Source organism: Myotis daubentonii, chromosome 4 (assembly GCF_963259705.1).
Source record: "Myotis daubentonii chromosome 4, mMyoDau2.1, whole genome shotgun sequence".
NCBI lineage: Eukaryota > Metazoa > Chordata > Mammalia > Chiroptera > Vespertilionidae > Myotis > Myotis daubentonii.
In genome coordinates, this window is record NC_081843.1 from 109,800,574 (window position 1) to 109,815,006 (window position 14,433).

The window sequence follows — 14,433 nt, forward strand, 5'->3', positions numbered from 1 at the left end:
AGAAACTTAATGGCCTCGACTGGGGACGAGTGTATCCATTAGATCTTAAAAATACAGCCAACCCTTGACACCTGGTAAGTGCATGCCCGAAGGATTTAGAGAACTCAGAACTCCCAGACTTGCAACTACAGAAATATTGATGACGGCTTCTGGCTTTTCCCTACCTTATATTTCTGTGGGAGTCAGATGTTTCTGATTCGTAGCCACATTACTCAAGCGGATCATCTGATCTGTTGGAGGGCTTCCATTTCCCTTAATGACCTCTCCCCGGAAAGAAGCCACTTGAATTATTCAGTGCTGGTCTGACAGGTAGAGAAGGGCGTCCGCGCGTGGAGACGCCGACCGGCCTGCTGCGTTAACTGCGCCTCCCCGTCACCGAGCCTGCATTTCCTGAGCCTTCAGAGTGGCCCCTGAAGGAGGGAACCCCTAACTACCAAATTCTACGGACATTAGAGTCTGGTGTAATTTTCCTCAAATGCTCAGAAATTTTACACTTGAGCCAGTTAGAATTCTAGCAGCTAGACTTCCAGTGCGACACGGTGGATTGGTCGGTGAAATTAGAGTAAGACAGGAACAAACAACAACCAGAACGCATAAAGCCACAGAGACGAAGAGCACTAGAGAGGTGGGAGAGCACCAGGAGAGAGGAGTTGGACATTGGGGCTGTTGGGCGGGAGCGGTGGGATCCAGGGGGCAGTCAGCGTCACTGAGAAATCACTGGATTCATCCTGAGGGGCCAGGATCAGAGCGAATGTCAGGATGGATCTGGGCTGGACATCGGGGGATGATGGAAAGTCTGCGTGAGGAGCAGTTAGAACCCAAGCCCTCCGCCTGCTTCATGTGGCTGCTATGAATGCCTCTTCCCTGCCTGAAGACAGGAGGGGTGTTTTTTGGAAAAACTGAACCAAGAGCCTCCAGATGGGATGGGACAGGGAGAGGAGACACCTTAGTAACGGCACGACCCTCCCTCCTCCGCCTTCCCACCCAGCTAACAGGACGTCTCTGGGCCTGTGTTCTCTGGCACGGGATTAGAGGCGCTTCCTTTGGGAAAGGCAAATGGTTCCTGGTGGAGAACATAACAGATGCTGATAGTTGAGGGACCGTCCCAGGGAAAAGCCTGGTCATTCCCGACCAGGAGTCAGTGAGGCCCGCCACCCAGGGAACCCACCCACGCGCACTGGGCCTTCGTGGCCTGTTAGTGACTCTGGAGCGGGGGTCGCCGCCAGGGGTGACCAGGTGGCTGAGAAAGCTCCTCTCATGAAAGACAGGAACCAGAAGAAATCGGAGGGAACGGGTTCCAGGTGGGCAAGCAGTCATTTAAAGCAGAACAAAGCTGCCTGGGGGCCATTGAGTTCTACTGTGTGTATTAGAAAGAACTAACGGAAAAATCAGAAGACTGGTCAGAACGCCCTCAGAACTAAGCTGGCCCCAGACTCTCCACAACGCACCAGATTCTAGAGCAGTGATGGCGAACCTATGACACGCGGGTCAGAGGTGACACGCGAACTCATTTTTTTGGTTGATTTTTCTTTGTTAAATGGCATTTAAGTATATAAAATAAATATCAAAAATATAAGTCTTTGTTTTACTATGGTTGCAAATATCAAAAAATTTCTCTATGTGACACGGCACCAGAGTTCAGTTAGGGTTTTTCAAAATGCTGACACGCCGAGCTCAAAAGGTTCGCCATCACTGTCCTAGAAGGTATCACAGCTGTGTCTTCAAAATGCTGAGTGAAAATTATTTTCAGCCTGAAATTCTGTGCTCAGCCATCTACCAACCAGTATGTGAGCAGAATGGAGGCATTTCAGACATGCAGGCCCGCACGCTTCCTTCCCGCATGCACCCTCTGTCAGGAAGCTGCCACACCCGTGTACCTGTGAGGACATAGTGGGCCGGGGAGTCCAGTCCAGGGCGGAGGCTCTGGGAGGAGTAGCCTGGGGGGCAGCAGACGGAAGCGGGGAGGCCAGTCCAGGGCTGGGGAAGGGCCATGATCCTGGGCCTTGGTTGTATTGGACCACGCGGAAAGTTGTATTGAATATTCATTGGAGGATGTAGGAGGAATTAGGAATTGGTACAGCAAGCAAATAAGGGTAAAAAGCAGTTATAACAACAGAAAAGCAAGACAGGAAACGTCATACCAAAACGCGTCTTAGCGCTAATCCACGTTTATATGACCACAGTGATGGAAACACCAGCTGTGCCAAACGTGTTGATGTTTCTGGATGAATGATGTGGGGTTGGGGGCAGAGGGGTAGTGGTGAGAGCGAGCTAAGCGTCTACCTGTGGGACATGGGTAGATAATTCCAAAATTTGAAAATCAGGCCCTGCCCATCGAAGTTCGTTTTGAAATGGTTGGACCACAGTTTTCTGCATGGTCCCACACAACCAATATCCAAGGAAACTGGTAACATGATTCTAAAGTGGGTGTGGGTGGGGGGTGGGGGCAGGAGCTGGCAGGGAACGGCTGCTTTTTGGTTCTTAGCTCTATAATATGATTTAATTTTTTAAAACTAGTGTCTTGTGTTGTTTTGGTTGAGATTTAAAAAATGATAGTTTAAACAGTTCTTTTCTTTTTCCCTTTGTTTTTACTGTTGACGCTGTTACAGATGTCCCCATGTTTCCCCCTCTGCCCGCCTCCACGCAGCCCCCGCCCCCTCCCTCTGGCCAGCACCACACTGTTGTCTGTGTCTGTGGGTTACGCATCTCCGTGTGCTGGCGAAGCCCTTTCAACAATTCTTTACTTTCTGAAATGACTCAGAGGCCGCCTCACTGGTGCCTCATTGGGAAGCCTCTGTTTCTGGGTGGTTTGGAGCCGTCTCCACTGATTTGTACCCTCGCTGCCTCTGGTCTCAACGCACAGGCAGGGCCAGAGGGAGTGACCGCGGCCCCCGCCCCGGTGGGCCTGCCCGTGGTGTTTCATGCTCTTCGCGGCAGAAAGAGAGGGACTTGTAGTCACCGCCTTCCACGTGCCGGGCGTCATTCCGGGCGACGTGTGTGTGAGAGCCTCCCACGGCCTCGCCGGATAAGGCCGGATACTCCGTTTCACGGTTGGAGACGCTCAGGTTCAGGGGGCTTAAATAAAAGGTCCAGTTCACGTGGCTACTCGGCGGCAGAGGTGGAGCGTGGCCGTGGCTCGGCTGGCTCCCCGGTCCCAGGCCTGCAGAGGGGCCGCCGCTGGACTCAGCTCCCGGGGACGCGGTGCGACAGCTGTGGTGCCCACGCGTTTAAAATGCACAGAGATGATCACAGTCTTCTTTGCTTTAAAAACAGGCCGTTCCGACGTGAAAGTTAAGAACATCACCGACATCTCCCAGAAGACCCTGCGGATCGCTGACCTTCAAGGCAAAACCAGCTACCACCTGGTCCTGCGCGCCTACACGGACGGCGGCCTGGGCCCCGAGAAGGGCATGTTCGTGGTGACCAAGGAGAACTGTGAGTGTGCCGTGCCGGGAGGGGCTTGCCACACTTGCAGGCACAGTGTTTCCAGCGATTCGTGTTTATTGGGGATCCCCTTATCTAAGGTTCCCACTGATGGCATTTTTCCAGTGGGTGCACGGCAGGTTAAAAGACCCTGAGAGGACTTCGGATTTATTCTCGTTACTTTGGAGGTCACACACTCGCTTACGTAAATGACCGTGAGCTTGTGGTTCTCAACTGGGGGGGGCCTTTTGCCTCCCTGGGGACACCTGGCAATGTCTGCTGGCACTTCGGAGAGCTAGGGGTGAGGACCATAGCGATGCTGCTAAACTTCCTACCGTGTACACAGCGGCCTTCCCCCGGCACACAGACACACACGGTGCAGAAACACCTGGCCCGCAGTGTCAGTAGGGCCGAGGCTGAGAAACCCTGCTCGGAAGAACTGAAGTGCGAGGGTAGGAACTGTTCACCTGCTCGAAGGTTATGCTCGAGTAGTGTCAGTGTTCCTGGAGCAGGCGGGACTTCTTTCTTCTCAGCTACCCACTTAAATATTTTCTGATATAAATGTGTTCTAGACTCCATCCTGGAAGCGGGGGTTTTAATATTTGCAACATTCTCTTTCCAGCCGTGGGGCTAATCATCGCCATCCTCATCCCCGTGGCCGTGGCGGTCATTGTCGGGGTGGTGACCAGTGTCCTTTGTTACCGGAAGCGAGAATGGTAATGGCACCTGCGTTTACTTTTGCTCTTTTGTGTAGTTTATGTTTAACAAATAAGTACATTTTTTCAGTTGAAGCTAGTTAGTAAAAAGAAATACTTGTTTTCATCAGAATTAATGTTGGATCGAATGTTGGGTAAGAGTTTGGCATACGATTTAAAGGTTTAAAAATTAATAAGGTAAAAGCACAAATGTTTCCCCTAATGTGTTTCCTGATAATTTAGAGTAATAGTATTTATACTCAAAAGAAATCTTTGCAGGCTTAAATCTGACAATAGTTTTATGCAAGATTAAATGTAGCTTAATGGTTAAGATCTGACTTGTCTAGTGATCTGTTTAGAAAATCTGGTCATTTATTCATTTAGTCAACGGACATGGATGCCTCCTCCCACGTGAGGGTGGAAATAGTGGTAAACTAAGTAAATGTGTGGACTGAGAGTGTAGGGGGCGCCAGGCATTAAACCCATAACCACCCAGCAGATTCATGCCCACAGAGGGCGGGCACGGCAGGGTCGTGGGTGCCCTGAGAACAGCAGGAGGCCCCATCACCGCAGGGGGCTGCCAGGGCTCCCTGCGGAGTCCATCTGGCAGAGCCCCGAAGGGTGCGGAGGGGAAAGGAGGCTCCAGGCAGAGAAAAGGACTCCTCTGAGGACCCAGGAACTGGAAGGAAGTTGACCATCTGGAGAAAGCGAGAGGAACGATGTGTCTGGGTGAATGGCAGTAGGCAAGGCGAGGCGAGGCGAGGCAGAGCGCCCGGTGGTCAGCTGGCAAGGTCCACCGTGGGCTGCGCTGGGGCAAATGGTGGTGTTCATGCATCGACTGTCCTCACTGGCCTTGAAAATACCCCCGTTTATGACAAAGGCAAGAATTTATCCTAGCAATCCTGGTTTATAAATCAAAATAGTAAGGTCTGAAATCTGTAGAATGCCTGCCCTATCTTCTTAGTAATAACCACATTCTCATGATCCAACATCACTCCATAAAACTGATTTCAGTATTAAAAAAAAAAGCTAAAGGGGAGAGTTTGACTTTGACGTGAGAGCATTTCAGTTTTGCATTAACAGTTCTTTTCCTGCAGGAATTTTGAATAATAAAGCCCCTTTGAATGGCTGCAGGTAGGGTATGGCACCAAGTCTTTCTTGTGTCTGTGTTTACTTTGTGCTCAAGAGGAACAGCCTTTCTCTCTCACACAGTCCAGAACCTTCTCTCTCAGGCTCGCAGTCCGAGCCCTTAGGAGCGGGGGAGGCTGCGTGATGCAGGCTGTGCAGTTGCGGCACGAACATTTGGTTTACGTGAGCAAGGCCTGTGCTTTGCTTTTGACCTGCTAGCACAGCCACATTTGCACAGCCACGTTTTAATTCTGCGCTTGCCGTTTTCATAAGAGACATGAGCTATTGTAGTTCTGGGAATAGAAGTAGGTGTTTGTATATTAAAAGTGGAGCCTCTCAGTGCATCGTGTGGAAAGTTCTAGTGATCACACTAAAAATGATCCCACTTTTTAAAATATATATATATTTTTTATTGATTTCAGGGAGGAAGGGAGAGGGAGAGAGAGGCAAATATCAATGATGAGAGACAATCATTGATTGGCTGCCTCCGGCATGCCCCAGACTGGGGATCGAGCCCACAACCCGGACATGTGCCCTTGACCGGAATCAAACCCAGGAACCTCCAGTCCACAGGCCAGTGCTCTATCCATTGAGCCAAACCAGCCAGGGCTGATCCCACATTTTTATCTCATGTCCATTACAGTATTCTTGTGAAATGTCACAGTAATCCTCATGATGTATTAACTATTGGTTGTCTAATCGCTAACCTTATAATTATTAAATATACTTAATTGTTCTTTATTTAAAGGATAAAAGAGACCTTCTACCCTGATATTCCTAATCCCGAAAACTGTAAAGCATTACAGTTTCAGAAGGCTGTCTGTGAGGTAATCCTGTATTTATTTTACATTTATCTTTGAAGTACTGGCTTTTGGTATTTTTAGTCTTTTATGAAAATTTTTAACATGCAAATGTCATTCTAAGTCAAAGAGATGGAAAAAATAAAGGGCTCTACCATCTGCTGAATTTCTGCGATAATTATTTTTAAATCATTGGTATCATACTCTTTTCCCACTGCTGTTCATCGCAAGAATAACATCGATATGGAGGGACAAAATTAGCTTTGCTCCAATAGGCACTGCAGGACGCAGATGTGAAAAAATAGATGGAATAATGTGGCTTTTTGAGGGAGTTTTGGTTCTGTCTTTAATCTCTGCCTTAAAATTGATTTCCAGGGAAGCAGCGCCCTGAAAACATTGGAAATGAATCCCTGTACCCCGAATAGCGTCGAGGTTCTGGAAACTCGAACGGCAGTTCCTAAAATAGAGGATACAGAGATCATTTCTCCCGTGGCCGAGCGTCCCCCGGACGGCTCCGAGGCGGAGCCCGAAAGCCACCTGGCCGTGTCCTACTGTCCCCCCGTCATCGAGGAAGAAATACCGAACCCAGGAGCGGAGGAAGCCGGGGGCACTGCCCAGGTCGTGTACATCGACGTGCAGTCCATGTACCAGCCGCAGGCCAAGCCGGAGGCGGAGCAGGACGCGGACCCGGGGGCGGGGGGCGGCTACAAGCCCCAGATGCACCTCCCCGTGACCGCTGCCGGGGACGAGGCCGCCGCAGAAGGGGACTTGGAGAAGACGGCGGGTTACAGGCCTCAGGCCAATGTGAACGCCTGGACCTTGGTGTCCCCGGATTCCCCCCGGTCCACGGACAGCAACAGCGACGTCGTGTCTTTCGGGAGCCCGTGCTCCATCAACTCCCGACAGTTCCTGATCCCCCCGAAGGACGAGGACTCTCCGCGATCCAACGGAGGAGGATGGTCCTTCACAAACTTTTTCCAGAACAAACCAAACGATTAACATGTCACTGCCGTCCGCCATCTCATAAGCTCTCATGGCCGGTGCGGCCCCGTGGGCCCGGGCACCCCGGGGGGTCCTGTGAAGTGTTGTCAGCGAGGTGGGCCCCACCACGCGTGTCACACGGCAGTGTCCTCTGCTTTCCGTGTAATCTACACGCCACGGCAGAGTCACGCAGAGACGCAGCCCAAGGTCTGGAGCTGTTTGTGATTTGAGCCAAAGAATTCTCCCTTTCTCTCCCTCCCAGAAGTATTTCAAGCCGAACGCTGCCCGGTCCATACGTGCAAAACAAGTCCCGCGGCCACCGCCCCCTGTTCTGCCGCCTGTGGTTTTCTCACGTGCACACTTGACGGAATTGCACGCAGGTTTGCAGGCAAAGGGACGTCAGAGCCACAGAGGCCGTGGGTTTGCCTGACATTCACTCCGTCCTGGATGAAAACCAAGCACAGGTCTGAAAACCTTTAACACTTCTCCTCCGCTCTCCACAGCACTTACAGAAGTTAATGTAATTGTTTCATGTAGCGACAGCTGGTTAGTGTTTTGATCGATCAGCGTGCTGATCGCTGTGCCTACTGTATAATGGGTATCAATCACACAGTTTTCTCAGGGGTACAAACTTGGAACAGGAGCACGACACTGAGCAGCCCGAGTCAGAATCGTCTTTCCTGCCTCTGGAGGGATTCTCCAACCTCTCCGTTATTTTTTTAACTTTTCTGCTAGCTCTTCATATCACACTTGATTGCCTAGTATTTAAAACTTAAATTCCTAAGACGAGATCTAAGTTGTTATTGTTGTTTTAATTTGGGTTATTTTTTGTTCCACAGTGTCAGTTGCATAAATCTATGAGCAAATTCAATATTACCCATAAACATACGATTGCGGTGATTTTCTGTTTGAGACAACTTCTGCGCAGGGTCTCGCGGCATTCGCTCTCTGTGCGGTTGTAATGGCTTCGGGTTCTCCTGGGTCACCAGGCAGCAGCTGTGACACCTCGGAGCCGATGTTCCTTCTGATCACGCCTCTTAGCCGTTCCTCTCTCTTATGTGATCATCAGTCCAGACTGTTCGATCCAGGCCTCCATTTTTAAAAAGATAAACTAAAAAGATCATGCTTCTTACAGGGACAGTTACTCAAGGGCTCTCTTAGGTGAAATGTCACAAGATCCATGTGAGTCGATGGGCACCCCTGTGTTACAGCCGCGTGGCACGCTCCCCAGGGCAGCCTCTGCCCGTGGTGTTCACAGGTGATGTCTGGATTGGATTTGGTTCTCAGAAAAGCAGATGAAAAACTACAAAGTGTATCTTATTTTGTTCCTGCCCTCGGGTGGTCTATGTATTTTGTCTTTTGATACTTAAGAGTAGTTAAAATTTTGAAATATCTTAAGTCAAGATATGCCTGTTTTGTTTTTTCTCTCACCAGAGGTTCTGTAATGTATCTGTACATAATGCATCAGTTTGGGGGTTTTCTAGCTCATAATGTATCTTTATAAAAACCATGTTGTGGAAAAAAGCCACAGGGCGACAAAGGGCAAGATCTGTGTAGGTGCTCTGTGTGTGAATCCTGATGTTATCTGCTGGGATTGAGCTTCCACGGTATGTGGACATTTGGAACAAAATAGAATTGTGTACATAACACTAGAACAGGGGTCCTCAAACTTTTTAAACGGGGCCAGTTCACTGTCCCTCAGACCATTGGAGGGCCGGACTATAGTTTTAAAAAAAAAACTATGAACAAATTCCTATGCACACAGCAGCGGCAAAAACACCCGGCAGGCCGGATAAATGTTTTCGGCGGGCCGCATGTGGCCCGCGGGCCGTAGTTTGAGGACCCCTGCACTAGAATATTTAAACTATGTAATAGTTCATAGAGTTTTCATCAATGAGACAGGTATCAAAATTAGAACATCCCTAACAGAGTTAGCTTGGTTGGACTCCTGCCCTTAACGTTCACCGAGACAGACCTGCCCCCCCCCCCCCCCCCCAAAGCTCATCATCACAATACTGCTTGTTCCCAACGGGATCCTGCCTCATCCCCCACAGAAACCCATAGGCCCTTCCCTTCATCTCTTTAAGTTGGATCAGTGTTGTCTAAGGTGGGAGTTCATTGGTCTAGAGCAGGGGTGGGCAAACTTTTTGACTCGAGGGCCACAATGGGTTCTTAAACTGGACCGGAGGGCCGGAACAAAAGCATGGATGGAGTGTTTGTGTGAACTAATACATGTTAACACTGCTGCTGGTGAAGGAGCGGAGGGGAGAGCAAGAGAACCCTCTGCTCTTTTAGGCTCCGCGGGCCGGATAGAACAGCCGAATGGGCCAGATCCGGCCCGCAGGCCGTAGTTTGCCCACGGCTGGTCTAGAGACTACACTAAACTGAGATCATGGGAAAAGATCAGCAGAGATTGTGTGAGCTCGGTCACTGATACTGATGTGTCTCAGCTGTGACCGTCTGGACTCAGTGCCCTTCTAACTAACGATCCGTTTGTCTGGCTAAGGGTGACTAGCGCTGGGGCTCCCGCTTCCTTTCCCTCTGTCCACGAGCTGTGTCCACTGTGTTGTTGAAGAATGCTGCCTACAGAACACACTTCGACATCTCTCACAGCCAAGTTCAAGTCCAGCTTCCCTCACGAGGAAGGGAGACCCTGGTGGTCATTGTGACGGGATTTGTCTTGTGAGTGGCCCCCTTAAGTCAACACTACTCAATATAAAAACACTCTTAGAAGACTTAGGCTTTTAACATTAGATGGACCTTTTTTTTTTTAACATGATGTAGTGCATGGAGTAGACCCATGTATAAGGGTTAAGTGTGTTGAGCTTGTAGAAGCCTGGGTTTGAGACTGTGGTCCTGAGACCCTGGATCGTTGAGTTGGGTGTCTGTGAGCTCAGATGACAGAGGTGCTGTGTGCCTGCAGCTCAGACCCGGAAGCAGACATTCACAGAAAAGTTCAAGGGCAGAAGGGTCAGCCTCACTCTCCATACCAGCATTGCTTTCCCGGCTCATGGATCTGAGGATTCCATGGAGAAGAACATGCAATCCTAAACTTTTTCTGTGGCAAAAGCCACACTCTTAAAACTTGTATTCTTGCAGAATATTTGTCCTATAATTTCTTAATTGTCTTCATACCATCCATATTAAAGAACATTACTGTCCTTTCTGTATTTGAGTAATTAGATATAGTTCAGTAAAGGAGACTAAGGAATATTTTCTCCCAAAAGGAATTTGAAGTCAATTTGATGGTATTTTGAAATTAAAGTACTCCCTACCATGTCATTATGCAGAAAATGCTATCAGAATTTTCTACTGCTCAGGCACATGATCTGAGAAGACTTTTTGCTTATGTAAAGTAATTTTTGCTGTTTTCTGTTAAAGTCTATGTCTTTTATGAAATCTTTTACTGTGAAAGTGTAAAATTGGGCATCTCAAGAGTAACATGTGGGCTCATTAGCTAACTTCAAAGACGAGGCACATTGTGGAAGTTTTGTAAATAATTTTTCATTGACTGAGTCCCATCCCAGACTGTGCAGTTTCTAGAGTTTTCCTGAAGGGCAGCATTATATCAAGGTGTAACGTGTAGATCTGAGATTCTTGGCTTGAAGATTCAGTGCTTTAGACGTGGCTCCACAGTTTGACAACGTGGGAAAGACTCAGGCACACGTTCACCAGATAGCTCATTGACCCCTCATCCTAAGTGTTCCCAGTTCCTTTGTATCTGATGGGTATGCGACTTGGGACGTGTTTGTACCCACCAGCATGTGTTCCAGCAAACCAACAATACACTGACGTGCAGCTTAATTGATTAAATAAGCACTCATTCTGTTGATAAACTATTTCTTTGCAGCATTTATTTTAAACTGGTATTTTCTGCTGAAACAAAAGTTTCTTTGGCACCATGCCCATCTTTTTAAAGAACATTTTTCACACAAGGATTTGTGTCCACCCTCACTAGAAATGCATCTTTTAGACATGACCTTAGAATATCATTGAAAAGTACTTGGTTTGATGTTAGTCTGTTTCTATTTTCATGGATTGCGTGCCCAGGGGATTATCGGTGCCAGTATGAGGAATAAGAACAACAACCCGTATGTCAGGCTTTATGGTGTGTGATAAAACTTTAGGGGATGTGGTTTGATCTAGAATATATCCAAATCCATTTAATGATGATACAGAGTTAGGACAGGATTCTGTTCTTTTTAACCTTAAGTAGTGCTTGTTCCTCCCTGTATGAAGAATGTTAATATCTTGGATTATAAGTGTCCTGGTTATAAAGAGTTTACCTATGCAAGACAAATTCTAACGGTGCAACACTTTAATGGAAATTAAAAGTAGTGTTTTAAGAAGGAACCCCTCTGAATGTTTTTATGTGCAAGTGCCTAGCTGAAGAACCATAGAAACAAAAAATTTAAAAGCTCTTAAGTAACTGTAACTGATGGAATATTAACCAATTACAAAGCAGTAGTAACTTACATTACTTTTTGGTTGCTATAACTCAATACAGTAAAAACTAAGAGATGTGAATGGAAAAATTAATATTTAATTGATAGGGGAATTGATTTTATTACACTTGTATATTTATCTCCTAAGATTGCCTTTGCAGTAGCCAATCAGAACTTTTACAAATAAAAATAACCACATAGACCTTATGCTGCTGCACTTAAGCAAAAAATACTTTTACACCTGATTGAATTGCTCACTTAAAATTATTGAATTCCTTATATACATTTATTCTTCCCCTTTATTTTATTATGCTATTTCCATCACCATTTATCCCCCCCATATACCCTCTTGGACCTCCCTTATATACATTTAAAATGTACTTCCCTGTATAATTACTCCCTCTTAAATGGTTAACTTTCAGTTTCTGAACTAACTATTTTTCCTAAGCATTCCAGGGATGTATTATAAAAAACACACAAAAGATTTGTGCGTGGTAATACAATTTTTGGTTTAAATGTGAACAAGTTAGTGTTTAGGTTTGACTTTAGTATTGTGACATGTGCAACTGATCATAAAAAACAATACTGAATAATTTTCATAAATTTTTTTCAAATAGTCTGCCCCCAGTTTAATTCCAACTACTCTTCTCCATTACTTACGGTATATCCTCCTATTTAGTTTTTTCCCCCTACATAATGTTTAGGAAAAGTGTGGACACATTATGAGTAAAAGGCAACACACAAAAAGAAATCTTACTCCATTTATTGTTGTGGAAAGGTGGGTAGGGTATGATGCCTGAGAATTGTTTTTATCACATTATTTTCCCCAAAAAAGAACATGGCCTTTAAAAAAAACATTTCAATTTAGAATCGCTTGAAAAGATTGGCCTGGGTAGAGAGAGATCCCAGATTTGAGATGGTACCATAGGAATGTTGTTACTTTTTATTCTCTTTCATTAGCTGGCCATAAGTTCTGAAAGTGCTAGGAAATCGCCATTTCTACTTTCAAAATCGCATTATAGTGAATGACTGTTTACAAAATACACATACTGTGAACAGATATAAGTTTTTGTTTTTTATAAGGTTCTTTGTAGAATGAGTGTTTTTTCAAAAGGGATGTATGTTAAATATCTTCTTTTTTTTTTTATAAATACTAGCAGCTGTTTACTAATTTTTGTTCAGTCAGGTGTGTGCAAATGTAGCTGAAAGAGGGAGAGGCTGCAAATCTAAACCTGTTCCCTTCTTCATTTCTTGAAATGTTACCACTACCGACCTTTTGTTTCTCTCTCTCTCTCTCTCTTTTTTTTACCTGAATGATCAGTCATGATGTTCTGTATCTAAGATCATGCTTAGTCATATAAGGAGAAACATTTACATACGTATACAGGAAGCAAACTGCAGGTTGTAGGACATTTGTGTGACTCACTCAAACTCGCAAAATCCTGAGTTCAATGTGGAATAAAACAACTCCACTTACAAAGGTAACAAGTATTTTCTGCCTTGTGATAATTTGGAGATTATGTGGTGTTAGAATGGAAAAATTTGGTCATTTTATATTGTATAATTTCAGAATTTAGTTTCCATATGTTTTGGAGAACATGGTTATAGCAAGAACATAGAATATAAGTAACCTATTACTAAGAGACCTTAAATGTAAAACTAGTACGCTTGGCTGTTAACTCTTAAAGATGTTACTTATGTCTGTTTTTAAAACATGCATGTATTTAACAATTTTATCATAGTATTGTCATGGAAAAAATAAATATATTTTCTTACAACTTACACTGACAGATGTGGGCATTGTTTTGTTTTGTTTTGTTTTGTTTTCTTCTTGGGTTAAGCACTTAGGAAAAGTGGCTTCTGCTTTAATACTTTTGGTTCCATCCCTTAAGAATTATAGTGATTACAAAATAGTCGCATAGGGCAGTCACTAAATTGCTATGCCATTGATGTAAATCTTTGTATACTTCATTAAATCTATATTCTATTTACCAGGGAAGCTAGCATAACAATAATCAAATAGTGGGAATCTGACATTATCAAATAAATCCTGGTCCTTAAAATATGATTTTTAATTAATTTCCTATGAGGATAAACAAACATTTCTGGAGATTCTAGGAATACACAAAACTTTTATTGCAAGTTGTTGAATTTGGAAGTACAGCCATTGACTCAGCAGAACCTCAGTAATTTTAAAGTATGAATTGATCTTAAATAGAACTTCATAGGGGAGAAATTAAGTATTCCTACATAGCCTGGGCTTACGTAGAGCAGGGGTGGGGAACGTCCGGCCCCTGAGCCATATAAGGACTGAGAAATAGTTGGTCTGGACCTGCAGAGGCATTAGGGGTGAGTTAATTAAGTGTTTGACCAAATGCAGCAGGCTAATTTTTAAGTCAATAATTTTGTATGGTCCTCGAATGATATTATCAATATCCAAATGGCCCTTGGCAGAAAAAAGGTTCCCCACCCTGACCTAGAGGAACAGCTGAACTGAATGGGCTTGGATTTAACCGGAGGCACCTGTAGACCAATTCTAAGTTAACGGTGACAGGTGTTAGTAGTTAAGTACCTGGGCCCCCTGTAAATAACTTGTTTTCCAGGTAGTGAATTCTTGAGTCAAAACAGGTAGCATCATCGACCCCCAGAAACTTTGAAAAGGTCGGAAGAGAGGAATGATGTAATAATTTTGGGAAAGAAAATTAGAGTGGTTTGAATAATCTTTTTTTTTTTTAACAAACCCAAGTCCTTTACAAAAGAGCTGTATAAGAATTCACTTTCCCCTGGAGTGACTAACAGTGAAACTGAATTAAAAGTATTCACTCAGTCTGCGAGGAGCAGAGAAATTGAAGTAACCAGAGATGTCTTGAACTGATTTGGGATTAAACTGGAGCTGGTTTTATCCCAGAGTGATTAGTCTCAGATTAGAGAGACAAGGAAAGCTTTGGGTGAGGATTCTGA

The 14,433-nt window shown here is 45.3% G+C and overlaps 1 protein-coding gene across 4 annotated transcripts in view; it reads left to right on the forward strand.

Annotated features, from left to right (window-relative positions):
* Positions 1-13,254, forward strand: part of LIFR (LIF receptor subunit alpha) — a 111,038-nt gene extending 97,784 nt beyond the window's left edge. For 3 of the 4 annotated variants that reach the window (XM_059694908.1, XM_059694909.1, XM_059694910.1), the window contains 4 exons: positions 3,274-3,435; positions 4,046-4,139; positions 5,995-6,073; positions 6,422-13,254. In XM_059694908.1, coding sequence (XP_059550891.1) covers positions 3,274-3,435; positions 4,046-4,139; positions 5,995-6,073; positions 6,422-7,045 — 959 coding nt within the window. In that variant the 3' untranslated portion in view covers positions 7,046-13,254. The remainder of the gene's footprint in view (positions 1-3,273; positions 3,436-4,045; positions 4,140-5,994; positions 6,074-6,421) is intronic. The other variant, XR_009452710.1, reaches the window with a different exon arrangement.
* The last annotated feature ends 1,179 nt before the right edge of the window (positions 13,255-14,433 follow it).